Consider the following 20,278-nt stretch of genomic DNA (forward strand, 5'->3'; position numbering starts at 1 on the left):
CCTTGAACCCTCCAGAAAGCCACCAGCCCTGCAAACCACCTGGAAGGAGCCTTGAAACACTGGGGGAGGGGGGTGACAAATCTAACAGCAGGCTTGGTGCCACAGGAAGCGTTCCCCACTGCTACCACCCTCACTTGCTGAGCCGTGGGGGTGGTGACGCGACTCACGCTGGGAGGATTCTGGGGGCCTTTGGCAAAGGTCCTGCGCAGATGGGAAGAGCTCCTCCTTGCCCCCCTCCGGATGCGGGGCTCTCTGACTCAGCCGCTGCCCCACAGCGGTCACATGGACGTAGAATCGGTCACCCGTCACCTTGTGGTCAAGGGCTAGGCTGCTCAGTTTGATCTTCTTCCTGTCACAGGGAGACATCACACTTGGCGTTGCCACCCCACGTTGGGTAAAGCAAAAGGTCTGACCGTGGCGGGACTTCTGCTCCAGCAGCAGATAAAATGGGACTCGCCCTCCCTCCCTCCCAGCCATGTTGGTGCAGGTGTTTCTGATGCTTGTCAGGCAGAAGAGGTGAAGGAAGGACGAGAGAGCCCGAAGGGAGATGGGAGGAGTAGAGGAAGAGCCCCAAGGGCCCCAGGGCCGGGCAAGAGCTGCGTGGGGGAGGTGTTTTGAGCCTCAAAACCTGCGGACTATTCAGAGTGAAACAGGCATATATTTTACAGGTAATAGAAGCACCCTGGCCCTGAAAACAAAGGCCTCCAAGTCTTGGCCAGCGTCTGCACTGGCATCCTTGGGCAGTAACCAGAGCCCACTGCTGATGCCCACCTTGGCCCACTCTTTTTTAAAAAAGAAATAAAGATCTGGCCAGGCACCCCAAGCAGTACCAGGCAGCTGGGCTGAGCCATCTGTTTCATTCCCCACAATGCCTCTGGCCCATTGTAGGAAATTTAAAAAGAATGGCCATACCCAACACTGCTTGGAGAGCTGCCCCTCTGTAAGAGACAAGAGACCAAGGACAGGGGCCACCAGAAGACGCTTTCCCCAGGACCCCCCTCAAATCTGGAACCAGCCCTGCTCAGAGTGCTGTGTGTGTGTGTGTGTGTGTGTGTGTGTGTGTGTGTGTGTGTGTGTTCCACTCCCTTCCATCACACTTTAGAATGTCTGTTGCATCTTCATTCCCACAACCAATGGGAATACTGCAGCCGACCTGCAGTAAGACCGTTCTCTGCCCCTGCATGCAGGATGTGGCTTTCAGTGCATGCCAGCAAGGAGTAGAACAGGTGTGAGGAATGTGTGGCCCTCCAGATGTTGCTGGACTACAGTTCCCATTATCCCTGACCACTGGGCATGCTGACAAGGTCTGATGGGAACTGGAGCCCAACAATATCTGGAGAACCACAAGTTCCTCACTTCAAAGTTTTCCAGTGTGCACCAACAGATGAAGCCCACACACGATACTCAATGCACACAACCAGCAACTAGTCAGAGCAGTTGTGGTGCATGTGAAGAAGTCTCTGCAGTGCTCAACGTGTGTCTGTGCCATTTTAATATTTACGTAAGGCACCGAGGTGGTATAATACAATGCGTCTCACAGAGGCACTGTAGCCGGAATAGCCACATTCCCACCCACAAGAATCAGCCCTCTTGGCCTCGCTGCCAACTGGACAAGCTGCCCAAAGTGATGGGGACAGGAGCAACTTTCCTCAGTCAGGACTACATGGCCACGTGGCTCCTACTTACGTGTAGCTGGCTTCCTCGGGAGCTGGGAAGGACTCTTGGGGCCAGTTGATCAAGCAATTGAGGAAGATGAGGCAAGCCAGGCTGGACCAGACAAGCATGATGGTGATGAAGGAAACTCCAGCGTCATAGATCAGCTAACAGCAATGGGACAGGAGGCAGAAATGAAGGGATGGGACGGGAGAGGTCTTGGGTGGCTTTGGACACTCTACCCAAGCAGCAAAGGGGGATTTCTGTGAAGAGGAAGGGTTATGCACATATCCCGCATGCCCAGATGTGCATTCTGTTCGCACACTGGACAACCTGCCACTCATCACAGGGAGAAATATGCGTTGCACAAGACCTGGAAGCAGCGACAGATGACACATGAGTCGTTCATGCTTCCCCTCCCCTCACTGTGTCAGGGTGTCCAAAACCACAAAGATGATGCCTTCTGGATTCTTCTTTCTCCCACACTGCGCCTCCCTTTGCCAAATTAAATGGAGAAAACTTCCTGTCCCCTTTGTGTCAACTATAAGTCTCCCTCAGCCAGCAGAGAAGCATGCAGACAGACAGGGGCGACCTCGCGTGCCCAACCCAGGGGATCCTCCCGACTAGAAAGTTGGGATGATTTGCTGTTGCTGCACCATCCAGTTTAGCTACATACCTTGACCCCAGGAAAGGTAACAGCGGAGGAAGCATATGAGCCAATCATGAGCGCCATAAAGGTAGATCGCAGGTTCCCAAACATATTGGGCAGCTGGAGAGATATAAAAAGAAGAAGCAGTCAGGAGGAATGACCTGCCCCCATTCCTTTCAAGGGGCTCTTCATTAGCGCGACTAGAGTTCATTTTAATTTGAGAACTTCACAGAACATGGCGCTCATGTCCTGCTTATGAGTTTCCCACTGGTGAATCTGGATGACCAGTGTGGGACCAGAATGCTGGACAAGATAGGCCTTTGGTCGTATCCAGCAGGGCTCTTCTTATGTAGCTCCTTATCATAGGCCATAAGGACTATCACGCTTCAGAAACCAGGGCCCCTTCCACACGCTGTACTGGAGGCGCATGCATGCGCCCCCAGTACGACCCCAAAACAATGGTGTAGACGGCAGCTGAAGAGACGGAGGAGGAGACAGCTAGGGAACCGGCCTCGTCCTTGCCGCCGCCGCCTCCTCGCCGGCCTCCTGCTGCCGGGGTAAGAGCGACCCGGGTCGGAGAGCTCGGCTTCCGCTTCCGCCGAGCTCTCCAACCCGGGTGGCTCTTTCGCCGGCAGCAGGAGGCCGGCGGGGAGTTGGGCTCGGCGGCAAGGACTCACCAGCGAAGCCGCCGAGCCCTGGGAACTTTTCGCCGCTGCCGCCGCCTCTTCCTCCGTCTCTTCTGAACAGGTGTCTACACTAGGAGTTTCGGGGCACCCTGAAGTGCCTTTAGGGCACCCCGACGACTGTGTGTAGACAGGCCCCAGAAGTCTGGAGTCCCTCTTATTTTCCAGATTCTCACTGGAAGTTCTTTCTCATCTCCCATTCTACATTTTCATTTGCCACTGAAGACACATATTCAAGAAAAGTTTATCACCGCTGAATTATCCAACCTGTTTTGTAGTGGAATCCAATACACGTCTACTCAAAAACAAGTCACACTGAGCTCAATGGAGCTTTCACCCAGGTATTTTAATTTAAAATATTTCTGGTTGCCTTTCAGGGCAGGCGCCCTCCCAATGCAGTGCACCATAATAAAACATATAATAAAAACCAATGTGATATTAAAAACAAACAAACCATAAAAGCAGCAATAAAAGCTGCAATTAAACCAGCAAACATATCAAGTAAAATACTGTTTTCAGGACCATCTTAAAAGCCTGCAATGATGGGGCCTGGCGGACCCCTGATGAAACTTATTCCAGAGGTGTGGGGCCATGGCAGAAAAAGCCCTATCTCATGTGGATGCCCACCTAACTGCTCTCACAGGTGGGCAAATGAAAAGATCTCATTCTGATCTTAAAGTGTGGGCAGGCTGATATGGGTGAAGGTGGTCCTTCAAGTAATTTTGTTTCTCTCTTTCAATTGATGTGTGTGACAAGAAGATTTGGATACATGTAAATGGAGTGGTAGTTATTCCAGATTTATTAATCCTTGGTGGGGAACCTTTGGCCCTAGATCCTGTTGGACTTCAACTCCCATCAGCCCTAGCCAACATGGCCAATGATCAGATGATGGAAGCTGTAGTCCAACAACATCTGGAGGGCCACAAGTAACCCTTTCCCAATCACGTTCTAACATCTGCAGATCAAGGTGCTGTTAAAGGCAAAGGAGCCAAATGGCATACTCCTTCTGGTACCCAATATATAAAACGTCTTTTGGGCTGGAGCAATACTTTATCAATCTTACCCTGGCGCCACTTAGAAAAGCATTCACAGCTTTGCGTTTTCAGTGTATGTCCTCTGCCTACCTAAAAGGAAGATTTAATAATATCCCTGTGCACCAAAGACTCTGCATCTGTGAGTCAGGGGAAGTGGAGGACATTCAACATTATTTGTTGCGATGCCCTTTATATACATCCCCTAGACAAACATTTCTCGATTACACTCTTCGTTCCCTTTCTAAACGACCTCCCTTTGAGCAAATATGTATCTTATTGGCTGGCAATAATGTATTTATCACTGCTTTGGTTGCAAAATTTGCCTTGGCCACAAGTAAGTTAACAGCTAGTATAGGCATCAAAACCATTTATAAGTATTGTAATGGGGAGCTGGAGATAAAATGTTGTCCTTCTTTATATATATTGGTCTAGTACCCCATAGGGGAGCTCTTAACTTATGCTAATGTGATTCTCCATTTTTATATTCTTGTATTTTTGTTTACTATTTTTATTTTATTTTAAACTCACTACTGTTATTGTGTTTATATTAGCTCATCTTCTTACTTGTATTCTATCTTTCTAATTATATCAAATTGTGATGGCTTATCGCTTTTAGCAATAAAGATTTCATTCATCAAAGGCACAAGAGCAGAAGCTGGTAGAGATGTTGGCAGCCTCAGAGACACCAACAAGCCACCCGCTTATCAGGAGAGGAGTTCCGGTGTTGTGAAGAATTAGGATCCTTAGATGGGTGGTGGAGGAGGAATAACTGAGCTGATTTTCCCCCCTCTTCTAGGATGGAAAATTTTCCAATTTGTGGATTGATTTCAGGGTCTCAAATATACAAGGTGGGGACAGAACAACTGTAAACTGCATCAGAATAAAAGAGATAATTGAACATATGCCATTGCCTCATACAGAGCCAAGCCATTGGTCTATCAAGCCCAGTTTTGTCTAAATCCTTTTCTGAGCCCCGGAGACCTTTTGGAACTGGAGGCACCAGTGACTGAGCTTGGGACCTTCTGAATGCAAAGCATGTGCCCTGCCACGGAGCTATGAGCCCTCCGTTTCCACCGAAACCTGCTTAGGTTTGGACTGGACATTCTAATCCCCTACCTGTTTTTCCTTTGGAACAGCCCTAAGACGTGGCACTGTGCTGACCGTGTCCTTTGCTCAGGCAAACAGTGGAGGACAGACTGGTGCTCTACCACGCTTCAGTTCCTTTGACATGTGCCCTTGCCTAAGGCAAGGGGAAAGAGGGGCGTGGTACTCAGCTTGGCCTTCTCACTGGCTGGCTGCTACCCACCTCTCCCATCTATATATACCCGGCTGGTGCTTTGCCTGCTTATTCCAAAAAAGCATTGTGACCCAATAGTGCAGGAATGCAGCATTAATGGGGCACAAAGCCCCATGGCAAAGGAGCAAGGTAAGCTCCAGGTCGGATCTCTCACAAGATAATAACCCTTTCCTCCCTTTTCTTTCTGCCAGCATGGGTTGCTATGACTGGCACAAGCTAACCACAAAACAGGAAAAGCTGTCCTTCCTGCCAAGGTCCCAGCCACGAAGCACACCTTGCAGCATAGGCTTTGCCAGCACCCAGAGCAAAGAAGGACAGGGCTCCATTCCCTATCAAAGTTGCACAGAAGAGGGAATTCCAGCAGATGTAGCTCTGCTCAACCTCAGACAATGAGGTGCACAGGACTGCCAAAATTCTCTCCTCTGCACAGCTACTAAAGGTACAGAATGACTTTGGTCACACTGACTAGGTCAGGTCAGCCACACAACGCACAGCACTCACAGGAACATCATGCAATAGGAAAGAGAAGGCATGCATGTGTCTCCCAACACCTGCAGAGAACACACATCAATATAATGCAATTCAAAACAATACACACCACCTAGATCTAAATGGGGAAGGTGTGTACATACGCACACAAACACAGGTATTCCTGCGTCAGTTTTAAACAAACTGACATATTAAACAAACACACACCTTAAACGTACTAAGATGACACAGAAAGGGGTGAAATGTCTGAGCCTGTACGGTTGAATTTGACTACACTGTTTTGCACCAATTTAATTGCTTAAGTTTACGAGACCAGATTGCATTCAAATTAACTTGCTATCAATGTGTCCACAGTAAATCGCACAAATTAAATGAGCACAGAGAACTCCAAAAGCATACAGCAAAGCTGGGAGATGCAGCGGGGGAATGGGGGACCTGGGATTTTCATTGTGGTCTCAAAGGAAGACAGCACAAGCTGCTATGGAGGGATGAAGGAGGAATTCATTTAGTTCCCACTTCCAAACCAATACAAGAAGCAAAACACAGTTATCCTCCAATTTTTGCAACACAGCTCTCCAATTAAAAAACATGTCTAAAAATGCATGTATTAGGGAAAATGAACAAAAATGTGCATAATAGTGAAAATAATTAACATAATACATTATATTAGGGAAGCATGCTTAGGAAAAATGCATATCTTTTCATAAAATTGCAGGGAAATGTATGTATTAGGAGAAATTGTCATGGAATTCAAACACACACACACACACACACACACACGCACTGATGCAATGCTAGTGTAGAACAAACTAAAGACTGGAAAAATGTAAAACTGACAGCATCAAGGTAGATAGATTTGTCCATTCCTAGTGCTGTGGGCAGGAAGCCTGTAGAGAAAATCCAGAGGCTTTCTCAGAGATGGATCAAAGCCCTGCTTTGGGAGCAATGCCTCCGTTCAGACAATTTCCACAACACCAACCACATACAACATGCTAGTATTGGGGCCTGATCCTCCTGAATGTGTATTCAGACAAATCCGTCTAAGACTGAACATAATACTCATGGATCCAGGACTTCATGGTGGCAGAAGACACAGATTCTCGTAGATCCTCCTGAGTTTTACAAGAATATACCCCAAATCTACTATGACACACCTATGTGCATGGACTGTCCCATGAAAACCACAGATCATGGAGCCACTGTGATACAAAAATCTAGAACCCCCATGATTTTCACAGGCAGAATACAAGTATCTATTTGCATCCTCAACAGCTTTTATTTATACCACATCTATCAAGTAAACTACCATTAAAATCACAGGTGCAGAGTGAGTAGTGCCATTGTGCAAAAACATAGATCTAAGGCACAGATCCTAAAGAATCATTTTGACTATTACAGACAGGCTACAGAAATCTACTGGATGGAATCCAATGCTGACAGCATTCCACTCATGGAATGGCTCTGATCCAGCAGGTGTCTCCACCAACAGAAGGTGATTTTCTCCGGTTCTCCCTGCAGCCCTTCCTGCTCCCTTCTACACTGCAACACAGGGTTCCTCCCGATCTTCTGAAATGTTCAGGGGCACAAGAGGTTGCTGTGAGAAGTGGAAATTGCCAAAATCACCTCCATTCCTCTTCCATTAGTGGGATGCCCACTGGAATAAAAGCTATTCCACAATTGGAATAGCAACATTGGATTCCACCCACTGCCTAATCACAGTTCCTGTCCACATGCACAGACTGCAGTGCGATGTTAGCCATAAGAGTGCTGGTCTGGGACTTGGGAGATCTGGGTTCTAGCCCCTTCTCAGCCATGAAGCTCACTGGGTGACTTTAAGCCAGTGGCTAACTCTCAACCTAACCTACCTCACAAGGTTGTTGTGAGAATAAAAGGGAGAGGAGGAGGAGGTAAATCCCCTGGGGTTCCTTGCAAGAGGGGGGAAACAGTGGGATGCAATTGCAATAATAAAACATTTTTTAAAAAAAACCATGAATGCAGTGCTTCACAGTTCAAAAGCAGATCTGAGGCACAGACTGTCATGAAATATTTCTTCTTCTTTTTTTATTTGTACAAGCCAGAAACAATAACGGAAGGATCTTTTCCAAAAGCATGCTGAGAGACTGCTTTGAATTATTGTCTTTGGCAAACGGTATTTGCTACAAACCTAGGATGCTGGGTTTGCAGAATTCAGAATTACAGCCATCCCTCCAGTGTCCCTGAAGAATGATTTTTACATGCAATTCACAATAACCCATCAACTAATTGTATCTCATATCCAAGCTCATGGATTGCAGTGTGAAAGTCATGGATCCAGAGCTCTGTGATACCACTGCGGCACAAAATCCTTGATCCAAAGCATGGATCCTCATGATTTTCACATCTGATCAGAGCCATATGCATTTCTTCAAAACTGTCTATTTACTGTATTATATTTATATCCTGCCTTTTTTTTTCTGCAAGGAACCAAGGCAGCTTATTTAATCCTCCTCCTCTTGATTTTTATCATCACAACAACTCTGCCAGGTTAGACTGAGCGTCAGTGACTGGCCCAAAATCACCAAGTGAGCTTCATAGCTGAGTGGAGGCTTGAACCTGGGTTTCCGGAGTCCCAGTCCACCACTCTAATCCCTATGCCACACTGGCTCTTATCATTTACACTGTATTTATGATATTGGGTGCTGGTGAATAAAAATGCAAACTTGAGGGATAGGTATTCATGGTTTTCATAGGAAGGCTAAAGAAACACCCTGTCTAATCACAGCTCACAGATCTATACACAGGCTGCACCATAAACATAACAAATGCAGATTTTTACACCATGGCTGTGAAGCAAAGGAATGGATTTGTATGGCAAGGCGCAAATGCTGAGCACATGTGTGAGATTTGATTAGGCAGTGGATTTGAGGCATCCCCACATAAATAGCATGAGGAGTCATGCCTCAAGATCCAGAGTTTAGTACCACGAAGTGCCAGATCTAGGATTATTACAGAACAATCCATGAATACAGATGTGAGCAGGTACTAGACAGTGGATTTAGGGTAGGGATGAGGAACCTTGTTCAGTCCGAGGGCATAATTCCATTTTACAGATGTTCTTGAGAGATGCATTTCAGTGGTGGATGGGGCCCAAACACACACACACACACACACTCATCCCAGCACATCTTAACTTAAGGGTGCAATCACATGCATGTTTAGACAGAAAAAAAGTCCTACAACTCCCAGCATTTTCCAGCCAGTTGTAGGACTTCCCCCCTCCCCCCCACATACATAGGATTGTGCCTTAAAGCTCTCACTGACAGTAACCAAGTCTTAGGAGAGGTATTTCAGTCTTGCAATGTGTGTGCACACATATACAGAATGCAGCCAGCCCTGAACAAAATATCGTACCTAAGCTCAAAGAACAGCATGGATGCAGTCGGTGTGACTGAAATGAGACAGAGACCCCCCAATGCTCCAGTGGCCTAAATCTGAAGCTAGTGCTTCAAGGGATCAGAAATCATGGAAGAAATCTCAGCAAAACCCAGCACATAAGCTCAGTGAAAAGGCCAGTGACAAGGAAGCAGGCACTGAACGGCAGGCATTGAATACTGCTCTATCTTAAACACCTGCAGCCGGCCACATGCAACCTTGGCAATGTGCTGGAACACTCCTCAGTACACAGGACAGATAAACAGCCCAGCAGCTGCATGGAATGCCCCGGCCACACTTTGCCCATCAGCCCGTCATCACGCATCTCCCCAGTTCTCATGGCTGGTTATCCTGCGCCTTAGCAAGTTAGTAGTAGCTACTACAGGCTGTCTAGGCCAGAGGTAGCAACCTGGTAGCCCCCTCCAGATGTTTTGAACTGCAAACTCCCATACCTCCTGAGCACTTGCCGTGCTGGTGGGAGTTGTGGTTCAAAACATCTGGTGGTTCAAAACATCTGTAGGGCCAAAGGGTGACCAGATGCAAAGGAGGAGAGGTTCAGCTTCTCTTACCCCCTGCATCCAAAACTATTAAATAGTTCTGCGCAACCATTAGAGATACAGACGCCCTGCCCTCTTTTGCCATCCTGCAAGGGGAATGAAGGTTCAACAAGAATGGTGCTTTAAAGAAATCCATACTCTTCCATAGGGAAAACCAAATCCATCACTCAAACTACATCGATCACTCAATACCCACAGGCATTTACATATTTCACTTTGCAGAGTTTGTTTTTTGCTGGAGGTTTTGGGAGCCCCGGTCCTTCTGGCGATGTAACTGAAGGAGGCAAGGTGCGGAGCAATGTAGCCCATGTGCAGGATGAGCAGCTAGGGCGCAAGAAGCAGCGCTGCTACACGGCAAGCTCTAACGCATGCCTTCAGCAGGATCTCTCCACTTCCTGAGGAAGGGAACAGCCTCTGGGTCAAGAAAGGATTTCCTGGAGGGCCACACACTCCCCCACTCCTGCCCTAAAGGCTCAGCCAGAACGAGAGCCTTGTGGAAGACACTCAGCTACTCTCAGGACAAACAGGCGAAGGAATTTGTTCAGGCACCCCCTGCTTTTGCCCCTGGGCCATTTGAAGAGACACCTTCCCCATTGCTTTATGCCAAGGGTGCAGGACCTCTTTCAGCCCAAGTTTTCCCAATGGGGAAAAACTCTGCAAGCGCCAGGATGCCACCAAATGCACAGTGGCTGGGGGAAAGGGGGGCACCATCCAGGGACCCCGGAGGCCTGGACCAGGAGTCCAGGAAGACCAGATTTGGCCCTGCTGCTTTATGCAGTGAACAGCCCACCCTGGTGCCTTCCCCATACTTACAGTTAGGGAGGTGAAGGTCAGGCAAATCCCACCAAAGCCATTCAGGGAAAGGCCGAGAAAGATCAGCGGAGAAAGAACTGGGAAGAGAGAACAGAAATGAGGGGTGAATAGATGGGAGGGAGCTGCAAAGAGACGAGACGGGCTTAGGATACGGTAACTCAAAGGAAAAGCATAGAGGGCTGGGCGGGGAAAACAATTATGAAATGATCTCCCCGATGAGGCCCGCCCGGCGCCAACATTGTTATCTTTTCGATGCCAGGTCAAGACTTTTCTCTCCTCCCAGGTATTTAACAGCATATGCTGAGTTTGTAATTGACCCCGGATCTGCTGAGAGTTTATAGTTGTTTAAAATGTGTGTGTGAGTGTATGTGTGTGTGTGTATTTCACTTTTTAAAATGGTTTTAAATTTTGTATATTGATTTTATAATGTTTTTAATCTTTGTAAACTGCCCAGACAGCTTCAGCTATGGGGCGGTATATTAATAATAATAATAATAATAATAATAATAATAATAATAATAATAATAATAGCAGCAGCAGCAGCAAGGCTTGAGAGCCTCACATCGGTTTGCTAACAGAAGGAATGGAATGGATGAAAGGTCTGCAGCCTGGGGATCCACCCCTGCACTCATGAAGGAGGATACAGCCACAGCTTCTCCTTTACGAGTCCCATCACTCACACCCCACTACTGCCTGCAGTGGGGTAAAGCGAGAGGGCTGCTTGCACCTGGGAGGGCAACGGGGCAATAGGAGCAGGAGAGCGTCAGGATGGGCAAAGCTCCAGGGGCATCTTCCTTTGCAGCTGCAGGATTGTTAAGAGGAGGAGGAGGAGGAGAGCTCACCTGGCAGCCCAAAACAGACCAAAGCTTGTCAAAGGTATCCTGCTCACCTGGTGGGTTGTAGGCAGCCAGGGCCATGAGAACACAGGAGAGTGTGAAGCTGGCACTGCAGAGAAAAGCAACGGACACGTCAGCACAACATGGGGGTTAAAATCACGCCACCCCCTCAAGATGACAACTCGCAACCATTCTGAGAAATCATTCCCCACTCATCTTCCCCCCACACCTCCCAAGCCATAATCTGTTCCCCCCTTCCACCACCATCCCTTCCCACTCAATAGATGCCCTGTTCCAGGAACATGCTCTCAAACGCCTTTCAGAAACAAGGCTCTGCTTCCCAATACCATCAAGGCCACAATTCTTTTACCCAGAACCAATCTGCCATTGCCCCCAACTCTGCTCCCTCCCCTACCTGCCAATCAGGCGGAGCGGCCTGGGGCCGAGTCGGTCCATGGATATCCCAAGGGGCAAAGTAGCAGCGCTCAGCAAGAAGGAGCCAATGGTGAAGCCCAGGTTGAGCATCTCCTCCTGTTTCACACAGCTGGGCCACGGGTGAGATGTGTTGGCTACACCGGAGCCGTTGGTGCTATTCCCGCCTGAAGCGATCAAGGCAAATAGGATCAGTGGATGAATTGACTCCAGAGGTCAAGAGTGTGTTGGGTGTGCCATGAAAAAGGGCACTCCTCGGAAGAGGCCCACAAGGAAGGTAGGGTACTCTCTTGGGGCTCATCCATCTGTTGTTTATCATGGGGCAAATTGCTTGAAACAGCCTGTGTGGAATTGCTTACCCCTGTTGCCGCCATATAGAGTAGCGCCGGCTACCATGTTCTTCTTCCAGAACATGTGGGATGGTCTTCTCACGAGCACTAACTACTGCTAGCACATGAGGAGCCGACATGGAGAAACTCCACATGGCATGGAATTATAATGCGGTGACTTACTCTACGCATTATGGTGGCAATGGTGGTAAGCCACGTCGTGGAAGCCGTCGCACGCCATCTCCACGTGGTCAGCCTTAAAGTGCCCACCTTGCACTAGGGTGGCTATTCCAGCACATACAGTCAGCCATGCAAACCTCAACAATGCCACATCCTTGGGGAAACCCTAAACAGATTAAGTGTCCTTGTAGTAACGTTGAATGTCAGCCCCACCAAGGCTGAAGCTGATGTGCCCGTTTCAAGAAAGTCCTTCACTCCCTCTGTTATCAGCCAGATAGCTTCTGCTGCGCAGGGCTAATCATGCCGGCGCTGCGTTCCCTATCAGACTCATGTGTAACTCTGCTCCTCAGTCCCACCCAGTCCTGTTGTCAGAACGAGCTTGACCGGTTTGGAAAATGTCAGAGACGTTCTGAAAATCCCAGGATTACTGTGTCCCTCAACAGAGAGGAGAGTGAGGAGGGGGCTCTGCAGAGCTTTTGGGGAAGAGTTGGTGAGGGGCCAGCAATCTGAATGGCTTCAAAAGACAAATTCATGGAGGACAAATAAATCCATGGCTACCAATCACGATGGCTATATACTACCACCAGTATCAGAGGCAGGATGTCTACTAGTTGCTAGGGAACACGAGCAGGAGGGCGCTTTTGCACTCATGTTCTACTTGTGGGCTTCCCGACAGTGGCAGTCTGTTGGCCACTGCGTGAACAGAATGCTGGACTACGTGGTCCCTTGGCCTGATCCAGCAGGGCTCTACTTATGTTCTTTTGGCTCAGCTCCAGATACACTCTGAAACTCACACCTCTATGACCGTCTCCTGCCACCTTCTTATTTGGCCTCACCCCTGGCCTCTCCCCTCTCACCTATGCACACGTGAGAGTAGAATCCTTCATGTTTGAGCATGATAAGCAAGGAGCCCCAGCCCAGCAGGACCGCTGAGAAGAAGAGATTTTCTATCACTGCGGTGCAGGCCATCCACCAGCGCCGGCGGTATGCCTGCTGCAGAGTGGGCGCCATCTTCTCACTGGCTTGGAGACCAGGCTGAAAAAACAAAGGGAGATTAAGGCCATCTCCTCCCCATTCTGCAGTCTTCCTGAACCCCGGGGACTTGAAGCACATAGGCGAACCAGAGCACATGCTTTCTGCAAGCTGGTGTAAAGCAGAGAGAGAAAATGGTGGAGTATTATTCGCCGTCCCAAGGACAACAATGGCCAGTGAATTATAGATAGGAGCAGGAAACTAACTGGATGCAGAGCAAAATGCCAGATGCTGCTTGAGATTTAAGAAATAATAAAGAAGTTATTGAAAATCCAAACATCAGGAAAACAAAACATTCTATTCTCCGTAGCGTGCTGGTGCTAGTTCTGATTCAGCACCCTGCCTTCATGAAATGCAATGGGGGAAGGAGTCTTTGTTATTTATTTTTTTAAAAAGTGAAAGAGAGCTATCAGGACTAAGGAAAGAAAAGGGTCAGACACTGGACGGGAGAGGATGCGACCTCTGAAGCCACACACATACACACATTTCCTGGCCCAGCTGTCAGCCAGAGGACAAACAGCTGCTGGGATTTTGCACCCTGCCCTCCCACAGAGAACTCAGCTGCTTTGTCATTTGCATTGTGGCTACTGAAGTGAGGGAAGGACACCAGTCCTGGCAGTGGACACCAGTCACAGGGCCAAGAGCAGCAGGAAGGTTGCAACCCCTCCCTCCCAGAAGGAACAGGCCTCAAAACTACCAGCTGCTCTCTGAGGTCACTACACTGTTTGTCCCCCACTCTCCCCCATTTTTTTCTATTTATTTAAATAAATGTGAAAATTTTAATATTTATGTAAAGCTCTAAGGATGGAGTGGATTATACATCAAACAAAATGACAACTACATCAACAACTTTTTTAAAAAGTGACACGTCTGCGTACTAGGAAAATGTGAACTCAATGGGACTTAGAGCTTGTAACTTGGCTGGATCATACTCAAGTATCTGCAATTGGGACTCCGCGTAGAGTAGTGGTTGCAGCCTTCCCCAACCTGTAGCACCCTCCAAATGTTTTAGACTACAACTTCCATTTTGTGTGTGAGAGAGAGGCATTACTGGCTGGGGATAAAGGGAACGTAGTCCAACACATCCAGAGGGCACCAGATTTGGGGAAAGCTGCGTAAGAGAGACTTGGGACCAAATCCCCATTTAGCCATCAAGCTCTTTGGATGGCTCTAAGCCAGTTACTCTCCTTCTCTTAGCCTAGCCCAGTGTTCTTCACTGGAAGGCTCGAGAGCCACCAGCAGCTCCCAATCAGCTCAAGTGCAGCTCTCTGCCTCCCTCTCGGCAGGGGCTCTGCAGTTTGCCTTGTTGCTAGGTTTAATGGTGGGCCAACTATGGTGATCTGGGCTACTGGAGGAGGCTTTGGGAGTGGGGAGTCAGGAGACCTACAGCTCATCAGCTGTAAGGTGGGTGGAGTGGGGGAGGGAGGAGAACAAAGGAACAATCAGCCCATTGGCTATGTTGGTGGAGGAGCCTGAAAGGCAAAGAACAATGTGATTGGCTCACTGCAGAGATGCACTGCACAAGCCCCCAAACGGCCCTGGTGGTGGTACCTAGAGCCAGAGTGGTTAAAATCAGTGAAGATCACTGGCTCTAGGGCAGTTGTGAGGATAAAATGAGGTTTGGGAACCATGTATACTGCCTCAAGCTCCTTGGGAGAAAGGCTGGATAGGAATGTAATCAACACACGTATTGTAGCACAGCATCAAAGAAACCTAAGCCCTATGCAGACATTCAGACTCTGTACAATGAACACCCATGGCGGGAGGCGGGGAAGCTACATGCATTCAGTTGAATATAAGCATGATGCCTAAGTGCATACAAGACTATGCATAAGCCCCATAGAGACATTCAGCTGAAAACATGCAGGTCACGGATGGGGCTTGAGGCTGCATTCCAAGTAGACACATTCACTTTGCACAGCTTAATTATCTCCATGAGGCTTTAGCTGTGGATTGGGGGATCCTGTAGGGGAGGTTTACTAAAGATGCAATCCTATGCATGTTGAGAGGGAAAAATGTCCCACAACTCCCAGCGTTCCCCAGCCAGTTGGCTGGGGAATGCTGGGAGTTGTAGGACACTTTTTCTGACTACACACTCATAGCATTGCACCCCAAGTAGCCTCACTATACCTCAGTCTCAGTCTCCGGCTATAACAAAAAGATGATCTAAGTACTGTCCGACCCTAAGAAGGAAATTGTAAGGTTGCCTGAAACAATGTACATGAACTGTTTTGCACGAGCAGAAAGTGCTATGTAAAAGCTGAAGTATTATTAGTTGCCAAGGAAAGCTTGAAAACAGGATGCTATCTTGTGCCTAAAAGCGCAGAAGCTAAATTGCCCAACCATGGAACCTTATCCTTACTCGTAAAGGCTCCAAGGGTTATGCCGACCTCACAAGTTCTGAAGGCAGTCTTTTGATTTTGAACATCTGGGGCTGGCACGTCTGGAGTTCCACAGATAGAACAGGGTGGGTCTCGACTGATTTAATGATTTCTGTAATGAGGCAGAATGGGAAGTAAACAGCTTGGTAATGAAATTCGGCTATGACACTAAAATCAGCAGCATTTGTAAACAAGCATAATCTGGGAGAAAGGGATGCAAGCGGAAAGAAGAACAAGACAAAGTATAAGAAAACACCAAATGATTTAGCACAGAAGCTTAAAAAAGGAGCCTTAAACACAGATGTTGCCAGAGGGATCCAATGCCAGAAAGCAGCTGTTGCCTGAAACACTTATTAGGGAACCATATTATAGGAACATTTTGTCAAACACAGGGAGCATTGTAGCCATTAAGAGAAAGGAGCTGTTCCATTCAAAAGAAATTAGGGGTGGCCAGGAGATGAGAATGGCCAGCCTCCAAGGGGTACTGTGAGCTTCCCAGTAAGCAAATTCTAAAGGGAAATGAATGCCAAGGGTGAGATGTTCTATTGCTGCCCCAAAGGTAATTGTCACCTTAAAAGGACAGGTGGGATGGAAGAACCATTTGACAATGACTCAGTACAGTACATTGGCTCATACTTCACTCAGTACTGAGTCTGGCAGCACTCAGTGAGGCTATTCACACATCACGCTAACCCACACAGCAGTTAAGTGTGGGTTGTTTGTTGAACCGTGGGTTATCATCTTGTCTGAAGATCTTCTCTTATTTCACAGCCGCTCCAGATATAGAATGAAGGGATATGCATTACAGAAATAAATGAATAAATGTTTTCTCTCTAGCTCACCCACGGAGTTATATGAATTCATTCTGAAAGACCCTAGCATGCTATGGTGATGCATAAGCCCAAAACCAGACATTTTGTTTTCACTGAAAGCAAGCTTCTGCTCCTCATGGAGGCATTGAAAAGTCAGGAAAGCACCTGTGGGCAGAGTTTGTTAACAATTAAGCAGGGAGCCGAGATAAACATCAAAGAGAGAGGGCCTGCTGCAGTCTGCATAGCACTCCTGTTCTTCTTGTTGGTCTGTAACATCTGGGTAATTCCTGCTGCCCATCAATGTGTCCCTTCTTCCTTTGCTCCACCAAGGTAGGATGATAAGACACAAAGCAGGGCACAGCATCTATATGTTTAATCATTGCATAGAAGAGGTATTTCAAAGGGCAAAAGTTCTGTGGGCCATGCCAGATGGTTCTAGTCATATCCCCCACCCTCTTTGAATCTAGCAAAAAGTTGCTTAATTTATTCCAAGCCTTGGAAGTGACCTTCTCCAAAAGTCACTTCCAAGGCTTGGAATAAATTAATCAACTTTCCTTTAGTTTTCACTGTGTATTTTTTTTATTGCAGCCATATGATTTTCACAGAATTTGGCGGGTCTTTTTTGGTGGGTCTTTTCCTCCAAAGGTCACTTCCAAACGTTTATATGTCTGAAGGTATGTGAACGATGTCGCAGGACAGTTTGTTATTTATGTAAGCATGTACAGGACACTTTTAACGTAAGCGACAACAATAAAAAGAGACAAGTCCTTTCCCCCAAGGAAGTTACAATGTAAACTATAGCAACAAAGGAAAAGACAGGAAAGGAAAGGGAAGGAGAGAGAAGGGTTACAACTGGAGACAGGTTCTTTCATTCCTTCCCGCTTCTCTATGCTTGCAGGGCCAACCTGCCTGGTTCCAGGTGTATTAAACCTAAGCATGTGTGAACACAACATACACAATCACTCTGCTTATAACTAGGTACTTCTACATCCCTCCACTCCCACCCCTTGCACCAGCTGGATGGCAACGTGGCATGTCATGAACAGATTTGCCACAAACAAAAATGACCATTCTGGATAGATAAACAAACCTTCCAAACGTAGGTTCAAACAACCTTTTCACTATGCTTCCATTGCAATGGGAGAGGGAGGGAGAGCATTGCACTCAGACAGAGCTGTCCTGTGAACTGGCCTTGAGAAAACTCCTTTAGAAAGAAAAGCAGCAGGTAAGAGACGGAAAGCAATCCACTAAGCCACATTACCCGTCTCACCAGGGTCATAGATGTGACAGGGAATTGGCTGGGGAAACACTTTGCTTTTTGATTGGGGAAGTTTCCAGCTGGGCACTGCTATCTCAGCAATGGCTTTGGATAGGAAATTATCTCACCAAGACATCATAAAGACATAATAGCCTTTGTAGAGAAAGCCTAATAGGCAGAGTGAGCGCAAGATTGCAGACCAGCAGACGGTCTATTATTTAGGCTGCAATCCTATTCATCCTTACCTGAAAGCAAGTCCCGTTGAACGCAATGGAACTTACTTCTGAGTAGACATGCCTAGGATTTCACTGTTAATCTATTTCTATTACAGCTGAGGGGAGGGGTTTCAACAGGAAATCATGTCTCATAAAACAAAATATGGGCGATCCCTGACAAAGCACCCCGTCAGGAGTCCAGATAGCTGCGATCCTAACCTATTGGGGTCATCCTGGAAAGGTGTGGGTGTGATAAGTGTGTGGTTGTGATAAGGTGTGGGTGTGATAAGTTGCCACTTGAGACAGGAGAACAAAAAGCAACAGGTTAAAATTCGAGAAGGTTTTTGTCAAAGAATACCAAGCAATGCTGCCAGGGAAGTGAACATCTGTTTGAATTTAAGTTGAGGGAATTCCAGCTGTTGAAAAGGCAGTGTTGGAATTAAGTGGGGGGGGGGGGCAAGCAAGAAGTGGAGGTACCCTTCAGGGCTGGCCCATGACATTTTGCTGCCTGAGGTGGAGCCGTGAACAGCAGCTGCACCCGCCTACCCAAGCCAAGGTGCCGAGTACCCAAAGGCAGTCAAGTTATTTTGGCACACGAGGCAGAAACTCCAACCAGCGCCTGCCTGCCTTCCCTCCCTGGCAATAAAAATACAATCATAACAAATTAAGTAACTCACAATGTGCTATCCAACATCTGCTGCTTCAGGCAGCTGCCTCACTCTGTATAATAGAAGGGCCTTTAATAGAACCCAAAACTTTCTCCCGGATTCCCCCTGCCCGGTATTAGCCCAATCGTGTCTTTCCTAGTCTTCCAAAAACAACAGCAAAGGAGACCTTCACCAAAGATTTGCGGGGGCAGAGAGCCCACTGTAATTCAAGCACTAAACAGAACTCCTAAACCTATTTCCCCCGTGCCCCCCACCCCTTTTCTGAACCCCATGGCCCGATTCCCAGGATGCAGCCACTTCACGTTCTGCCCCTCCTGTGACCCGACTTCACTCCTTCCCAGGATGTCGCTGTACTTGGAAGGGTGGAGGCGCATTCGGAAATCCCGTGTATCTCCTCTCGCCCCGCCGAAGAGACCCCCGTGCATTCCAATCGCCATTCGGGGGGGGGGGTGCGCTTTCGTTTCCGAACGTCTCCTCCTCCCCTCGTCAAGTTCAAGCAACTCATCGTTTGGGTGGGAGTCCGACCCTCCCCACAGTCTCTTTTTTCCCGCTTTCGGGCAGGCCAGGGCGGCCTTTCTTTCCCTAACTCAAGCAACACCTAAAATATACGCGGCTGGCACAGTCAACGCATGGCCGAAGTTTTTTTTTTCTTTTAATTCCCCCACAGCCCAGACTAGAGGAAGCCGCTGCTATTGCCACGTGGAAAGCAAGCGCCCTGCCTTAGCCGAGGGCTCAAACTATACAATGGGGGCTTTCAGGGCTAGCCCAGCTCTGCTCGGGACAAACACTCGCCAGCCCCGATCCACTACCGCCACTCGTTGAATTCCGCCCCCCGCAGCCCCCACCCCAAGTTAGCCAACTCACTTACGGCTCCCAGCCTTTGGCGGGCTGAAATGGAGTCGCGGCTCCTTCCCCTCGAGGTGTTTGCCTGCAAAGCGCTGGCCCGCCTAGGACGGCTCTACTCTAGCAGCGACGGGCTAAGCTCACTCCAGCCTCGCTCGAGGAATTTGGAAGAGCTGCCAGGGGCTGCCACTCGGCCGCGGCAGAAGTTCGGCGAGCCCCGGAGAAAAGAGCGCGCTGCGTGTTGTTGACGGCGGCGTGTGCGAGCAGCGCCTCCGGCGGGAAGTGTTTGCCTTGTTCGTGTGTACGATTTGGGGCGGGGTGGCTGCTGGATAGATACATGCCCGTGTATTGCTTTATAAGGGCATCACGGCGCGTGTCTGTATACAAAGGAAAAGAACATCGGGGGCCAAATGCCCACGAGGAGAGCAATGGAAGAAAACGGCAAATGTTCACATGGAGGGGACGGCTTCATACTGCTTGCTCGCTCCCACTTCCCTCTCTTCGTGTGTGGGTGAGTGGGTGGGTGTCTAGCCTCTTCACATGCTGCTGTCACGCTTTTGAGCCAATGTGATGTAAATGTATAGCAAGGGGGCCAATCTGGTAGCTGGGAGTCCGGAGTTCGAATTCTGCTCTTCCGTCATAAACTTGCACTGGGCGGCCTTGAGCAGCTGTTTCTTCCTCCTTTTCAGATCCACACTGGTAAAAT

At 48.2% G+C, this 20,278-nt stretch overlaps 1 protein-coding gene across 5 annotated transcripts in view; it reads right to left on the reverse strand.

The window, feature by feature from the left end:
* Positions 1 to 19,799, reverse strand: part of SLC43A1 (solute carrier family 43 member 1) — a 35,118-nt gene extending 15,319 nt beyond the window's left edge. For 3 of the 5 annotated variants that reach the window (XM_063116923.1, XM_063116925.1, XM_063116920.1), the window contains exons 1-9: positions 19,594 to 19,799; positions 15,758 to 15,888; positions 13,221 to 13,398; positions 11,838 to 12,021; positions 11,476 to 11,531; positions 10,587 to 10,663; positions 2,330 to 2,422; positions 1,687 to 1,820; positions 168 to 349 (exon numbers count right to left, since the gene is read on the reverse strand). In XM_063116923.1, coding sequence (XP_062972993.1) covers positions 168 to 349; positions 1,687 to 1,820; positions 2,330 to 2,422; positions 10,587 to 10,663; positions 11,476 to 11,531; positions 11,838 to 12,021; positions 13,221 to 13,374 — 880 coding nt within the window. In that variant the 5' untranslated portion in view covers positions 13,375 to 13,398; positions 15,758 to 15,888; positions 19,594 to 19,799. Of the gene's footprint in view, positions 1 to 167; positions 350 to 1,686; positions 1,821 to 2,329; positions 2,423 to 10,586; positions 10,664 to 11,475; positions 11,532 to 11,837; positions 12,022 to 13,220; positions 13,399 to 15,757; positions 15,889 to 17,678; positions 17,698 to 19,593 lie in introns of those variants that run through there. The other 2 variants (XM_063116921.1, XM_063116922.1) reach the window with 2 other exon arrangements.
* Between the last annotated feature and the right edge of the window lie 479 nt (positions 19,800 to 20,278).

The sequence above is a fragment of the Elgaria multicarinata genome, chromosome 2 (assembly GCF_023053635.1).
Source record: "Elgaria multicarinata webbii isolate HBS135686 ecotype San Diego chromosome 2, rElgMul1.1.pri, whole genome shotgun sequence".
Lineage (NCBI taxonomy): Eukaryota > Metazoa > Chordata > Lepidosauria > Squamata > Anguidae > Elgaria > Elgaria multicarinata.